The sequence below is a fragment of the Oratosquilla oratoria genome, chromosome 41 (genome assembly GCF_046742065.1).
Source record: "Oratosquilla oratoria isolate Oo_2021 chromosome 41, ASM4674206v1, whole genome shotgun sequence".
Lineage (NCBI taxonomy): Eukaryota > Metazoa > Arthropoda > Malacostraca > Stomatopoda > Squillidae > Oratosquilla > Oratosquilla oratoria.
This window is the reverse complement of record NC_134817.1, coordinates 22,077,910-22,091,541: the sequence shown is the minus strand read 5'-3', so window position 1 is coordinate 22,091,541 and position 13,632 is coordinate 22,077,910. Positions and strand designations below refer to the sequence as shown.

The window sequence follows — 13,632 nt, the reverse complement described above, 5'->3', positions numbered from 1 at the left end:
TCATCAGCCCTATCTCTTGACTCCTTTTCCACCCAAGCTCTCCTCCTCACCTCTTCATTTCTCACTCTATCCAGCCACCCCTACCATACTTCTCAGATATTTCATCTCAAACACATTTAAACTTTTTCTTCCTCTCATATGTTCCATGTTTCTGTCACCCCTTCATACAATCTTCTCTTAGCATATATATATATATATACATATATATATATATATAACTATATATATATATATATATATATATATATATACACACACACATATATATATATACATAGGGAGGATGGCAGCAAATTAGATGTGAGTCTTAAAGGAGAGAGACTGGAGGAAATGGATAGCTTTAGGAAGTTGGGGAGCTTGGGGCAGGAAAGGAAGGAGTGGAGGTGGAGGTGGATTGTAGATTGAGAAGAGCAAGTAAATACATTGCGGGATTAAAAAGTTTAATGAGAAATAGACATTTGGGAATGAATACTAAGAGGAGATTGTATGACAGGGTGATTGTGCTGACTGCACTGTATGGAGCAAAGACATGAAAAATAAGAGAGAAAGAGTTTAAATGTGTTTCAGATTAAATGTCTGAGAAGTTTGGTACGGGTCACTAGGCTGGATAGAGTGAGAAATGAGGAGGTGAGGAGGAGAGCTGGGAAGGAAAAAAAGATGGGAGATAGGGTTGATAAAAGACTATTGGGATGATTTGGACAGAATGAGTGAAAAAATATTAGTTAAAGAAGTGTGGAAGGCAGAAGTGAATAAAATGAACATGAAGGGGCAACTGAGGATGAGATGGATGGATGGGGTAAAAGGGGCATTGAGCAAGAGGTGGATGTCTGTTGAGGAGGGAAGGGAGAAGGCAGAAGATAGGGGTGAATGGAGAATGGTTGTGTATGGATGATACTGTGATGCATGGAAGGTAGTGGGTGGGGGATGGGAGCATGGTTAGGGAGTGGTTATGTGTGAATGATATTTTAATGCAGACCAAAGGGATTTCTCCCCATCTTCAATGTGTCTTCGTAAGAGGACTGATGAGGGGGGGATCACAAATGAAATGAAACGGCCTTCCTGTGGATGTGCTGTGTCTCCTTTTGAATTTGACTACCTCCCTTGTAAGAGGGAAAAAGCCCTTAGTATATGTATGTCTATATATTTCATTTATGAATACATGTTAAATAAAACCTGTAATCTCTAAATGTGATTTTTTTAAAGCAATATATAATGATAATGAAAAGAAAACTAGCCCTAGATGTTTATGAAATATTAGAATAAGATATCTTACATTTCTCATTTTCACCATAATTGCTTATCTCTCCTCGACAGGTGGAGTCCCGGGTGAAGCACCAGATGCGTCCTCCATCAATCAGTTGTTCCAGACAGTCGCTAGTCTTCGCCAGAATCTTAACCTCTTAGATGCAAGAGTTCGCATTCTAGAAAGTGAACTACCAAAGATTATGGGTAAGGATTCTGTTTTACTAGCATTTATTCTTTAAATTAAATATAGTGTTTTTGTGTAAGAAAAAATGCCTGTAACCACAATTGGCTTTACTAAGGGCTTGATCCAAGCCTATCTGGCCTGGTTCCTGGATCAAGCCGTTAGTAAAGCTAGAGCCAGCCATTTTAAAACTTCAGCTCCCAGCATTCAACACCCTGTTAAGAAAATAAAAGTAAGAATAAATAAATAAAAAAGAATAAATAAATAAATAAAATAAAAATTAAAAATCCCCTACAGCAACACCATCGATTCTTCTGTCAATTTAATTCCTTAAGATTGTTTCACATTTGCTTACCACTATCCCAACACAGTGCATAAGTAAATTGTAAATGCATACCAAAGATTTAGGAGGGCTGACTCTTCTGGAGTTTACTGCTTACCCTGCCATGATTGTGATCTGGTGTACCTAGGCCAAACTGGGAGATACGTGAACACTAGATTGGTTGAAGATAGAGATCCATCAAATATGCCCAAGAAAGTTTAGGTGTATTCATTCCACCATCTTAGTCATCATAAAGACCAGATTGGTGGGGATAAGGCCAAACTAGTGTTCAAGTCTGGTTATGGTTTCAGGAGGAAGATAGTTGAGTCCATTCTAATTGAAGAATGTCCTGATTTTAACATTTCCAAATAATAATGGTCTCTGGACATTATTACATATTTAGTGGTGAGTCTTCTTGTCAGTATTTATCTCTCTTCTGAACCCCCGTCTGACCCTACACCTTACCCGATTCAAGTCAGTTGGCTTGTCATATAGGCTGTCCAGGTTCCTTTTATATCCCCCTCCTGGTGACAGAGGATTATATACATCTTTTACCACTTCGCCTATCTTGTGCTTTTCTGAATTGGGCTGCATTTAGTAGCTGAAATATAGAAGTTAAAGTTCTCCAATTTTTTTCTTTCACTCCAGCTGTGGGTTCTCTCAAATGTGTTACTACATTTCTCTCAATTGAATATACATATGTGTATTTATCTATTTGTATTTTATGGGATGAGAGCTATGCTCATAGTGACCCATTTTTGTATATCTCCGCATCCAGTTTGATCTTAATATCTTGTTTAGTTTTGGCACTCCCTGTTTCCCCATTTAGTTTATTCCAGACATCAATCACTCTGTGTGGGAAGCTATTCTTTTTCAAATCTCTTCTGTAATTGTCCTTCTTTAGCTTTTTCTCGTGCCCTCTTGTTTCTCATCTGTCCCATTTTAATAAGTCATCTCTATCAAGAACTTCCATCCCTTTCATAATTCTGTAAATAGTTAGCAAATCGCCTCTTTCTCTTCTCTGTTCCAGTGTTGATAGATGTAATTTCTCCCATCTTTGTTCATATGTTAAATTTGAAAGTGTAGGTGCCATTTTTGTCACTGCTCTTTCAATTCTTTCTAACTTATTTATTTATTCATTTATTTATCTTTTTTTTTTGTACTAGGTGCCCATAGTGTCACAGCATACTCCAATTTAGGTCTTATCAATGTAATTAATATTTTCTTTACCATTTCTTCATCCATGTAGTTGAAGGCCACTTTCATTGATCTAAGTTAAAAATCTCTCCAACCAGTTTATTGATATGTTTATCAGGTGTCAAGTCATTTGAGATAATTACTCCAAGGTCCCTTTCTGAGTTGACTTTTTTGACTTCCTTGGTACCAATTTTATATTGACCTGATATTCTATTTTTCATTTTTCCAAATTCCATTATACTACATTTCTTAGTGTTAAAGTTCTGGCTCCATTTCCATATTTTGTCTAGGTCTTCTTGAAGTGTTCTGCAGTCTTCTTCTGTGCTTACTCTCTTAAGTAATTTGGCATCATCAGCAAAGAAGTTCATGTAACACTTAACTCCCTCATCCATACCATTTATATATATGGCAAACACAGAGCCCTGTGGGACACCACTTATCACATCTTCGTAAGATTAATAAGTTGATGTATCAGTGAATAGATAGATAATCTATACCATAAGGAAACTGACATAGCCTTCCTTCACCCATGGGTGCTCTGACTGCTGCCCTCACCAGTTAAACTAATAGTAGATGCCATTTCCATAAAGTCTAACCTGAGGGTACCAGTAAGGGCATTCTGCTCAATTTTTATGAGATAAGTTTACATTTGTTGGATAATGAGTTTAAGGAAAAAGCAAAATAAGTACTCCATTTCACAGGATTTAAGAATGCTTCTGTCAAAGTTCAAGGGAAGATCCATTCTGGCATATTCATGTTGCTGTCATGTTTGAGACATGGTCTCTCCTTGGACCTTGCACCTACCTAACCCAGTCGTCTACTAGTCTGGAGAACACTGATTGGCTGACTTTCTGACTTCCTTGTGTCACATTATGCACCAAAATCACCCCAATAGAACATCTACACACTGAATAAAAAATCATCCCCATAGAACAGCATATGAAAATAGTGGGTAAACAGTTCTCTGTAAAAGCCCTCAGCCACACACATCCATCCCATTATATAACACAAGCTCTACCAAATAACTGGAAAATACTACTACCACCACTACTACTACTACTACTACTACTACTACTACTATTACTACTACTACTACACTTGTAGCATACTGCTTGATATCATCAGTAACTTTCCACTAGCCCAATGCAGCAATCCATACAAAAATGCATATGCACCCAGATCATTAAACAAACACTCCAAGACTCATCAAACTACCTACTCAAACAATTTCTCCAGACATTGGCCATACAAAGAAACTCTTTCCACACCAAGCAAGAACCACACTAACACATCTGTGCTCAGGATACCATTCAGCTTTAAAACAGTAGCATACATACATATACCAAGGGCTTTTTCCCCCTTACAAGGTAGGTAGCCAAAGTCAAAAGGCATAAATCCACTCCCACCCATTTCATCCCCTCCTATTCCACTCCCATTCACCACCCCTCTCTCCCTCCCTCCCTCTTTTCTTGGCTCCTCCTGGATGATGGGTCATCCCTGCATCACGCCCATTGCCCAGAGTCAGAAGCAATGCAGCAAGACACAGCACATCCACAGCAAGGCTGCTTCATTTAATTGGCAAAAACTATCACTAACTGCTATAATTGCAGTGTCATCAGCAAGCAACAACTGACTTATCTCCCATTTTTCTCAATTTTCTTAAACTATCTCCAATCCCTGACCCATTACCCTTGCATATACCTCCTGCATCACCCCATCCATGCACACATTGTGCAGCCATGGCGACATGACACATCCCTGGTGAAGTCCCAACAATACAGCAACATAGAATAAGCTTAGCCACAGAGGACACCAAACACCTTATACATTGCCCTACTTTAGCCATACCCAAACAGCAACACGTTTTTTTCAGTGAGAGACTTGTAGGGCAATCTAGTGGCTATTGCTGGTGACCTAAGACCTGGGGTTCTCTTGTAAGAAAGACCTAGAGCAATGGATTGATTGCTTATGCTTTATATGACATCATCTGCCAATCTCAATGAAATTTTGTTCATTGTGATTTGACTACTGGTAGCATGAGTTTGAACTGAATCATGTTCTTTACTGATTTCGGAAGTGGGAAGTGAAGTGATATAAAGTGTCATTTGCTACTTGTGAAGTCAGATCCCCAGCCTTAAAGAAACTCTTGTGTGTTCTTCATTGTTTGCCATGATTCCAATCAACCTATTTTCTGCTAAAGTTTTAGTCCATCTTTTTCTTTGATGTGCTATGGTGGTTCTTCACTATAGTGGGTCACTCTACTTCTCCAGTTCTCAGACACAAGACAGACACAAACACAAAACAGACACACAAGACAGACACAGACATACACTAATGCACGACTTTCCGTGTTGCAGGCCGCTGGCAGGCCACAGACTACCTCAAGGTCTTGTCGCCCTGGTTGCCGCCTAAGGGCCTCTGGACCTGAGTGAGTGCCACCACCACACCACCACCATCACCCCGAGAGAGATCCGGGAGACTTGGGCCCTTCCACTTACAATGACTACCACCACACAAACCCTCCTCAACAATCACTACTACAGCTGCACCTTCACTTCCCCCCCCTCCTCAGAGGGTGACTGGACAGAACCTCCGATGTTCTTTTTTAGTAACAGAAATTCAAAGAAAAATATATATCTAGAAAACAGGGGTCATATTTATAGATGTTTTTAAACTTGGCATTTGTCTTGAAGTCTTTCTTAATGTATAAAACTGAACATTTTAAGCCAGCCTCATAATCTATTCTATATTTCCATAACTATATTATGCAAGCGATTTCAAAGTGACAAGAAGTTCAAGACAAGAAAATGAAATGCTAAAGTTGGGATTCCTACACTTGAAAACAAAACTTCATTCTTAAAAATCTTTATGAATATGACCCTAAATAACCAAGGAGTTGCAATACTTTACTTAGTTCCTTAATAACAGTTCCTACTGGTCAATTCTTGTTCCAAACATTTGAAAATAGCAGGCAGTATCTAGTACTGTAACCTCATTCTGTCATACTAGGGCATTGGCATATTTTTTACCTCTTGCTTTTCTCCTATGCTGAAAATGTAGTTTCCTAGATATACTTATTTGAGATTCAGGACTATATCAGAGTTAGCCTTCATCCAATGAGTCACGATGAGGATTGGGTGGGTGTAGTGGATGTCTCAAAGTGGATTTGATGCACAGCCAATCCACTGGGATTGGATTGATTAGAAAATGAGTGTGTATACATATATACTGTATGTATATATATATATATATATATATATATATATATCTATATATGTGTGTGTGTGTGTTGTTAAAGTCAACAGCTGAGATAGCATTATTCTATTTATAGAATATCTTTTCTATGTTACGCACCGATGTGCGGTCGTCTGGATGTAGATATCTGAGTAGAGTACTGAAGTCCATGGTGCATCCACACGACCACACATTGGTGTGTAACATAAAAAAGAAATTATATAAACAGAACAATGCTATTGCAGCTGTTCTTTAACAACGCATGCATAATTAATGGCCTACTTCCAAAATATATGTGTGTGTCTTCATATATATATATATATATATATATATATATATATATATATATATGTAGTAAAGAGAAACGAACAGTCGACCAGAAATAAAATGAAAGTTGTGGTTTGTTCAAGTGTTTTTAGAATGAACAAAAAACCTGTTATTGTTTTTGTACTGTGCTGTAAACTACCATTAATATCATAAGTTCTAACATGTATCCTGCAATGACAAGCTTTTGACCTGACAGTGCCATTTAACTTGACAATTGATTTCATTTACTTATTTATTTATTTATTCTTATTTTTTCTCTATTTGTTTATTTATTTATTTATTTTTCAAATCTCATACTAGGATTGTAGGCTAACTAATTGCAATTAATCAGGATTAAGGTACAATCTCTCTGAGGCCAAATCAGACATAACTTTAACAGATTGTCCTGAAACATAATATAGGACTTATTAGATGTTCTCTATACTTCTGTTTTTCGTGAGCTTAACAAAAATGTTTTGCATCAGAGTTCTAGTGATTCTTTATATAGTCCTTTATGGTCTGATGATGACCTTGTGTGATGTCTGGATGGTGCTACATTCTTACAAGTAAGATATGGTAATAAAGGTCTTTCCTAACAATATCATTCTGTAGAAATCAACACAGTTCAACGTAGGAATGCTCAGTAGAAATTTATCTGTAGGATGTCAACAGATGTCACCAATTAGTGGCAGAGATGATGTAGCCACAATCTTTCTATGTTTAGGAATTGGAATTTAGTGCCCCATTTCATTGGGTTTGTTACATGTTGATGACATGCAGTTTAGACATGCCTTTATTCTAATAAGAATAGATATGACCACTGCCATTAAAGCATGTAGGTTAGATTAAACCCAGTCTAAAATTTTAAATCAATGTGTGAGTTTCACAACAATTACTCAGTTTTCTTTCCATCAGTAAGTCTATGCTTCCTGTACAGTCACAAACAAGCTTTGACACAAATTTTGTTGAGTCTACAATTTCGTTAAAAAAATGAAAATCAAAACAAGCACCATATAGGGCTTAATAATGGAAGTAGTATTTGCATAGTAAATATTTTAAGGTATTTCAGTACTTATGTCAGTGATTGTACTTAACTTTGTTATTCAAAGCTGCAGTTACCTCTAGGTTTTATTTAGATTTGTGTGTGATGCTTGAGGGAGGAGATGTAGAACATAAGTCTTTGTTACTCATTACTGATTTGTGAAACCATAACTCCAAAGAGTCTAAACTACTGCCTGCTCAATAATATGTTATTAATACACTCACTCTTTTTAAATGTATGTAGCTTAAGGTATGATAAATACTCATTCACAGGTAATAATTGTTAAGCTTTTGCTCAGTTCACCAGTATGTTTAAGAAGGATTTAACATGAACTGCTGACCCCATATAGGGTATTGACTGCATAACTTTTATGCAGACAATATTTTAGGGACTTTGATCACACCCCTATGGACCAGTGCTGCTTAGCATTCTTTTATTCCTGCTGCCTTCCTTATATCTCTCCTTTACTACGTCTATGACACTACTTTTTTTTGGTACAGTATTGTACCCAGGGACAGAATAGCTGACCATGACCTAAGACTTTTCCAGCAAAATCTGACAAAATGAAGAGCATAATGACAAACTGTAACACCATCTAGAAATTCCTCTGGAATCATTCACCATGACAGATTAAATATGTAATCTATGGACTGCTTGGCTGACTGTGCCTAAAATGTATCTAGTCTATATGGAATAAGCCTTCAGGAACTATACGAGTTAGTTGATAGAATCCAGAAGACTATGTATTTGCTTGATTGTGATATACAAGAAGGCCACAGATCTTCTGCAATAGAGACCAGGGGCAGCGGAATCAGTGATTGACATATTAGAAAGGAGTTATATTGTCTGTCTCCCTTTGCTTTCTTTCTCATCTTTACTCTGCATGTTTTCAGAAATACATTTGGATATTGGTTTTTCTTTGGAAGACTTAGTTTCATAGGGCCTTGTAAACACTGAATTGGATTGTTAGAAAGAAGGACAGCTGGAATTCTTCATTCTGGCAGTAGATGTTGAAATTACAGAATATTGAATTACAGAAAATTTACCTCTATGTTTTTATGTAATTGGTTTGCAATTCTCCATTATTGTATTTAAATTTAAACATTTTCATAATTTCCAAGTTTTTCTTTGTGTCAATGTGTGTATTTTGTCAGCACTGTATTAGTACCGGTATTTCAGCAGCCAAAATAATTTTTACCTCCAATAATTTTTGCCAACTTCAATCTAACAGACTACATGTATTTCATAATGTTTTTCTTTGCATTCTTTTCTAAATTAATCAGGGCATTAAAGAAGAGGCATTATTCAAATTCATGAGTATTTTCCTATCTTAACAGACTGCACTTTGTTGTACATACCTATACCATAGGCTTTTTCCCCCTTACAAGAGAGGTAGCCAAAAAACAAAGGCACAAATTTCACTCCCACCCATTCCATCCCCATATACTCCACTCCCATCCATCCCCCTCCCTCCCTCTTATCTTGGCTTCTCCTGGATGACAGGTCATCCCTGCATTCTGTCCACTGCCCTGGGTCAGAAGCAGTGTCACAAGACACAGCATATCCACTGCAAGGCCACCTCATTAAATTGGCAACCCCCCCTCCCCTTGCCCCCTCATGCACAAATGGAGAAGACGGGGAGAAATTCCTTCAGGCTGCGTCAGTTTATTTTTGACACATACTCCCTCAACTCCCATCCCCACCCACTCCCCCTCATGCATCACACCATCATCCATACACAACCCTTCTCCATTCACCCCTATCTTCTGTCCTTCTTCAACAGGCATTCCCTTCTTTCCCAATGTCCTTTTTACCCCATCCATCCATCTCATCCTTGGTTGCCACCTCATCTTCACTCCCTCCACCTCTGTCTTCCACAGCTCTTTTACTAATCTTTCTTCACTCATTCTTTTCACGTGCCCAAGCCACCCCAATACTCTTTCATCAACTCTATCTTCCAACTCCCTTTCCACCTCCATTCTCCTCCTCACCTTCTCATTTCTCACTATATCCAGCCTAGTACTTTGTTGTAACTTGCATTTAACAATACTGGACAAAGGAACACTATTTTTTATAGGAATGGAGACAGCATAAAATCATCCAGTGAAGATTAGTTTCTGTTTTTGCAAGAAAACCATAGCTTGCTGTAGTTACCCTCAGTGAGTGTAATGCCTAATATAGGAAATGACTTTTCTAACATTGAATTATTGACAAAAATATTTGTAACATCCATAGTTCTTCAATTATTGGTTCAGGAAACTTTTGATATTTCACAAATGTAAAACTAGTAATAATAATAGTATCAAAAGAAAAAGAACAAATGAATGGATAGACAAATAGAACAATTATAATAATAAATACTTCTTTGAGCAGAGGCAAAGGTATGCATAAAAAGTTTAGTTATGATTTTACAGGAATTTCATTCAGGTAAAGGACACAGAACTTATAAAAATACCTGTTTTGTACAACAACCAACCATGACACAATATTTATGGGTAAAGTTTTGGCTAGATTTAGGTTGAAAAAATAACTATTACAGTATCACTTACCTCCTCCTGCTTGCAGGGCAAATGCTCACAAAATGGAAATTGCTTCATTGAAGTGCTCAATTAGATCATCCTTCTTTCGATACAAGTCATTCAAGAAGCAGTGCATGTGTAGCTTTATATGACCCTGAAATCTTTTCAGGACCCTAATCACTCAGCTTTAAGGTACTTTTAAGTCATCTGATGTCAAGTTGACTTGTTCATACCACCATTGTGTTCATAGGAGCCGATGTCATATCAACCTGTTTATATCAGTGTTGTGTTCATAGGGTATGATGTCTTATCAACCAGTTCATATCACCGTTGTGTTTATGGGGGGATGCATATCCTCTCTTGACTTTGCTCAGGTTTTTATGCTGCTAAATGCCTTGTCCAGATCATATTAAATGACATTTAACCTTGTTTGTTTTCTGGTTACCAAATGTTTGACATGAAAAATGTTTTTTTGCACTTGTTTTAACTTACCAATGAAATACTTTGTAAAATCAATATCAAGTATCTTATTCCATATCCCCATGATACTAGAAACTAACTTGTAGTCATTCTTGTTAAGGTAAGTAGTGTATCAATGAATTCATCATGGTGTGGAAGTGTATGTCCTTGTGATCTCTGACATATCAATGTTTTTCTACCACATGATATGCATTTTCTCTCATGAATTTTAATATTCCCACAGGTCATGTGGGCAAAGAGCTCCAAGGATCCTTGCCGGGGTATCCAGACTCCCCCTATGGACAACCTGATTCCGGACATCTCTCCAAAACAGCTGACGAAATATCCCGAGAGGTAAACCGTCTGAACCATTTGGTGGGATCACAAATACATTCTTCCATTTCGACAGATGAATCATTAAGACATCCTGCTCCCGTTCATCCTCTGCCTTCACCTGACCATCCCCATGAGGGGAATATTACCTATCCAACAGAAGTGGAGGCCCCATTCCACACAGGAAGTCAAGACCCCGATGTAGGTTCTGTGACCACAGAAGATTATAGCTACACATTTGACTTTGACTATGATGAGGACTTTGCCAGTGGAGACTACTTTGACAAGATCGATGGAAATGAGGCTGTTCCAGAAGACAAGTACAATTATTATGACGAGAATTATGAGGAATATGAGGATGAATATGATAATTATGATAATAGTTATGATGACTACAATTATGACTACAGGGCAGATGGGCGCCCACGAAGCAAAAGGCAACACCGCCGACAGGAAAAGGTTGAGGATCTTGAGGAAGGAAACTACAAAGCCAAGAAAAAGAACCATCCATTTAAGACCTTCAAGAAAACAAGAGGGACTAAGAGGTTTGTCAAAAGAATTGGCAATGTGGGATTAACTACAACATCTCCAACAATGACTTCTACAACCAGTACAACGACGTCTACTACAACACCACCTCCATTGCGACCAGCAGCCCTTAAGACAGGAAACCGTCGTTACCTGGGGGTTCGGGGGCAGAAACCTTTCAATTCTACAAGGCAACAACTTCGAACAAGGCTAGAACGAATCAAGGCTCTTAGGCTGAAGGCCCAGAAACGTCTCAAATTACAGGAAAAGTCCCTCAAAGCAAAACATAATGAGGATCTTCACCCACTAAAGAGATTCACTGAATTGACACAAACCAAAAGAACCAGTAGTTTACCCTCAAGCTCTAGCAAGTCTCCAAGCAGTCTCACCTGGATCTAAGGATCATTGACTCTAGTGTCTGTCATGACTCACACAGACAAGGATTTTTTCTTTTTTTTTTCTATAAAGGTCTTTTGATCAGACACAGAGTAAGAACTGCTTGTTTCAGCATCTCCCCTTCCGTGATCCTGCAAACTAAGTTATAAGTCCAAACCAGTGATACTTCCAGGTTGAGGTGTTGACCATCCACATGAAAGTGTCAATATATAGTCTGTTCAGACTAATTTGACCATTGTTAAGGTAAAAAGAATATATATTATAGGTGATGAGGTAACAATCCCGTAATCTATTAATCTATTCCACCTGTCTTGACAGAGATGTATTTGTCTTGAAAAAAGAAATAAGGAAAACAGATTGATATGGAATAAATGAATTGTCATATAAAAATGTGTATACAATGAGGTATGAGAATTGTAAATCAAGATTTTAGTAGTATCAAAGACTGATTATTCAAAATTACCTGCCCTGTCAACATTACAGATTCAAAGAATCATCTCTCCATCAAATCAGCTGGAACAGAATATATAGAGGTGCACACACATTAACATGAAAAAGAGAGAAAGAGAAATGATGCTGAACAGATAACATTTGAAAAAAGTGTAGACTTATTGTTTGGCAGCATCACAGAAAAAGATTTTGGTCAAATTAATCTAAATGGAACACAGGTGTTGGAGGAGCAGCAGAGAGGAGCTTGGGCCCTGTCCTTAGCCAGAATCACTGCCATGTCTCATATCCAAGTGTGCAAGTAACGTTGCTATTGCATAACCCCCTTCTAATCCATTCATTTGCCTTTGAGTTAGGTAAATCAAAATCCATGTCTTCAGCCTCTGAAGAACCTTTGCAGAACTGATCAGTCTGGAATTTGTTTGATGTCTGTGTTTCATTTTTGTATGAACTTAATGTGAACAAAATAACATAGACATTGGCTTAAAAATAATTTCTTGAAATAGTATATTAATCTCAAATGTGCAGTAATATTATGATATTAAGTGTTACTACTACTCCCAAAACATTTTGTTCATGTACAACAAAAAATACCAATATTGACTGAAGTTTTTTCTATAATAGTAGGAACATTTAATTTCACAACTCTGCCCGTCCTGTACAATTTAAATTACAGAAAAATGCAATGTGGAGATGACAAGTTCCTTTACCAGCAAGTCCCGGTTTGAGGCTGCAGTACTAATTGGGCAAATTATTTCTTCTCATTCCTGTCAATATGGTGCTGATTAGCTTTGTAGTTTGTGTCTAAAAGATAATGTTTGCATTTCTACAAATGCATGTGGCATTTGCAGTATGGGTGTGCCACCTCACCCTGCCCCCTTAGAGGCAGGTCTAGGCTTGAAGCAAAACCTATGTACCATACCTTCACATCAGCACACTTTGGCAACTGGAAATGAATATTTCCTGAAAAGTTTTATACAACATAATTTTCAATTTTCAAAATTTGTTTCCATGAAAATGCTTGCAATTACACTGTAATTTTCCATGTCCATAAAGTTTGTCTCATCCTATTAATATTATATACACCTTCTGAAGATTTTCAATAACAAAATAAAAAGGTAAATCAAAGAATTGTGTTTGAATATACTCACAAGAAGGATATATGCTATAGTAACTATATATCCTGAGCTGGGCATGTTACTGCTGGACAGATAGTGTGTTACCAAAAAATCTGGGGTGCATTTCCATCAATGTGTATGTATATATATATATGTATATACAATGCATGTATGTATATAAATATATATATTTTTCAGTAACACACTACCTGTCTGGCAGTAATGCACCCAACAATGTATATACCGTATTTTTCGGACTATAAGGTGCGGGCAAAATCCTTAAAATCGGCCAAAGTCGGGTGGTG

General features: G+C 37.4%; 1 protein-coding gene across 2 annotated transcripts in view; it reads left to right on the top strand.

Moving 5' to 3' along the window:
* The window catches only part of LOC143021041 (uncharacterized), a 122,912-nt gene extending 109,572 nt beyond the window's left edge, over nucleotides 1–13,340 (top strand). For both annotated transcript variants that reach the window (XM_076178232.1, XM_076178231.1), the window contains 2 exons: nucleotides 1,315–1,449; nucleotides 10,750–13,340. In XM_076178232.1, the coding sequence (XP_076034347.1) occupies nucleotides 1,315–1,449; nucleotides 10,750–11,765 (1,151 nt within the window). In that variant the 3' untranslated portion in view covers nucleotides 11,766–13,340. The remainder of the gene's footprint in view (nucleotides 1–1,314; nucleotides 1,450–10,749) is intronic.
* The last annotated feature ends 292 nt before the right edge of the window (nucleotides 13,341–13,632 follow it).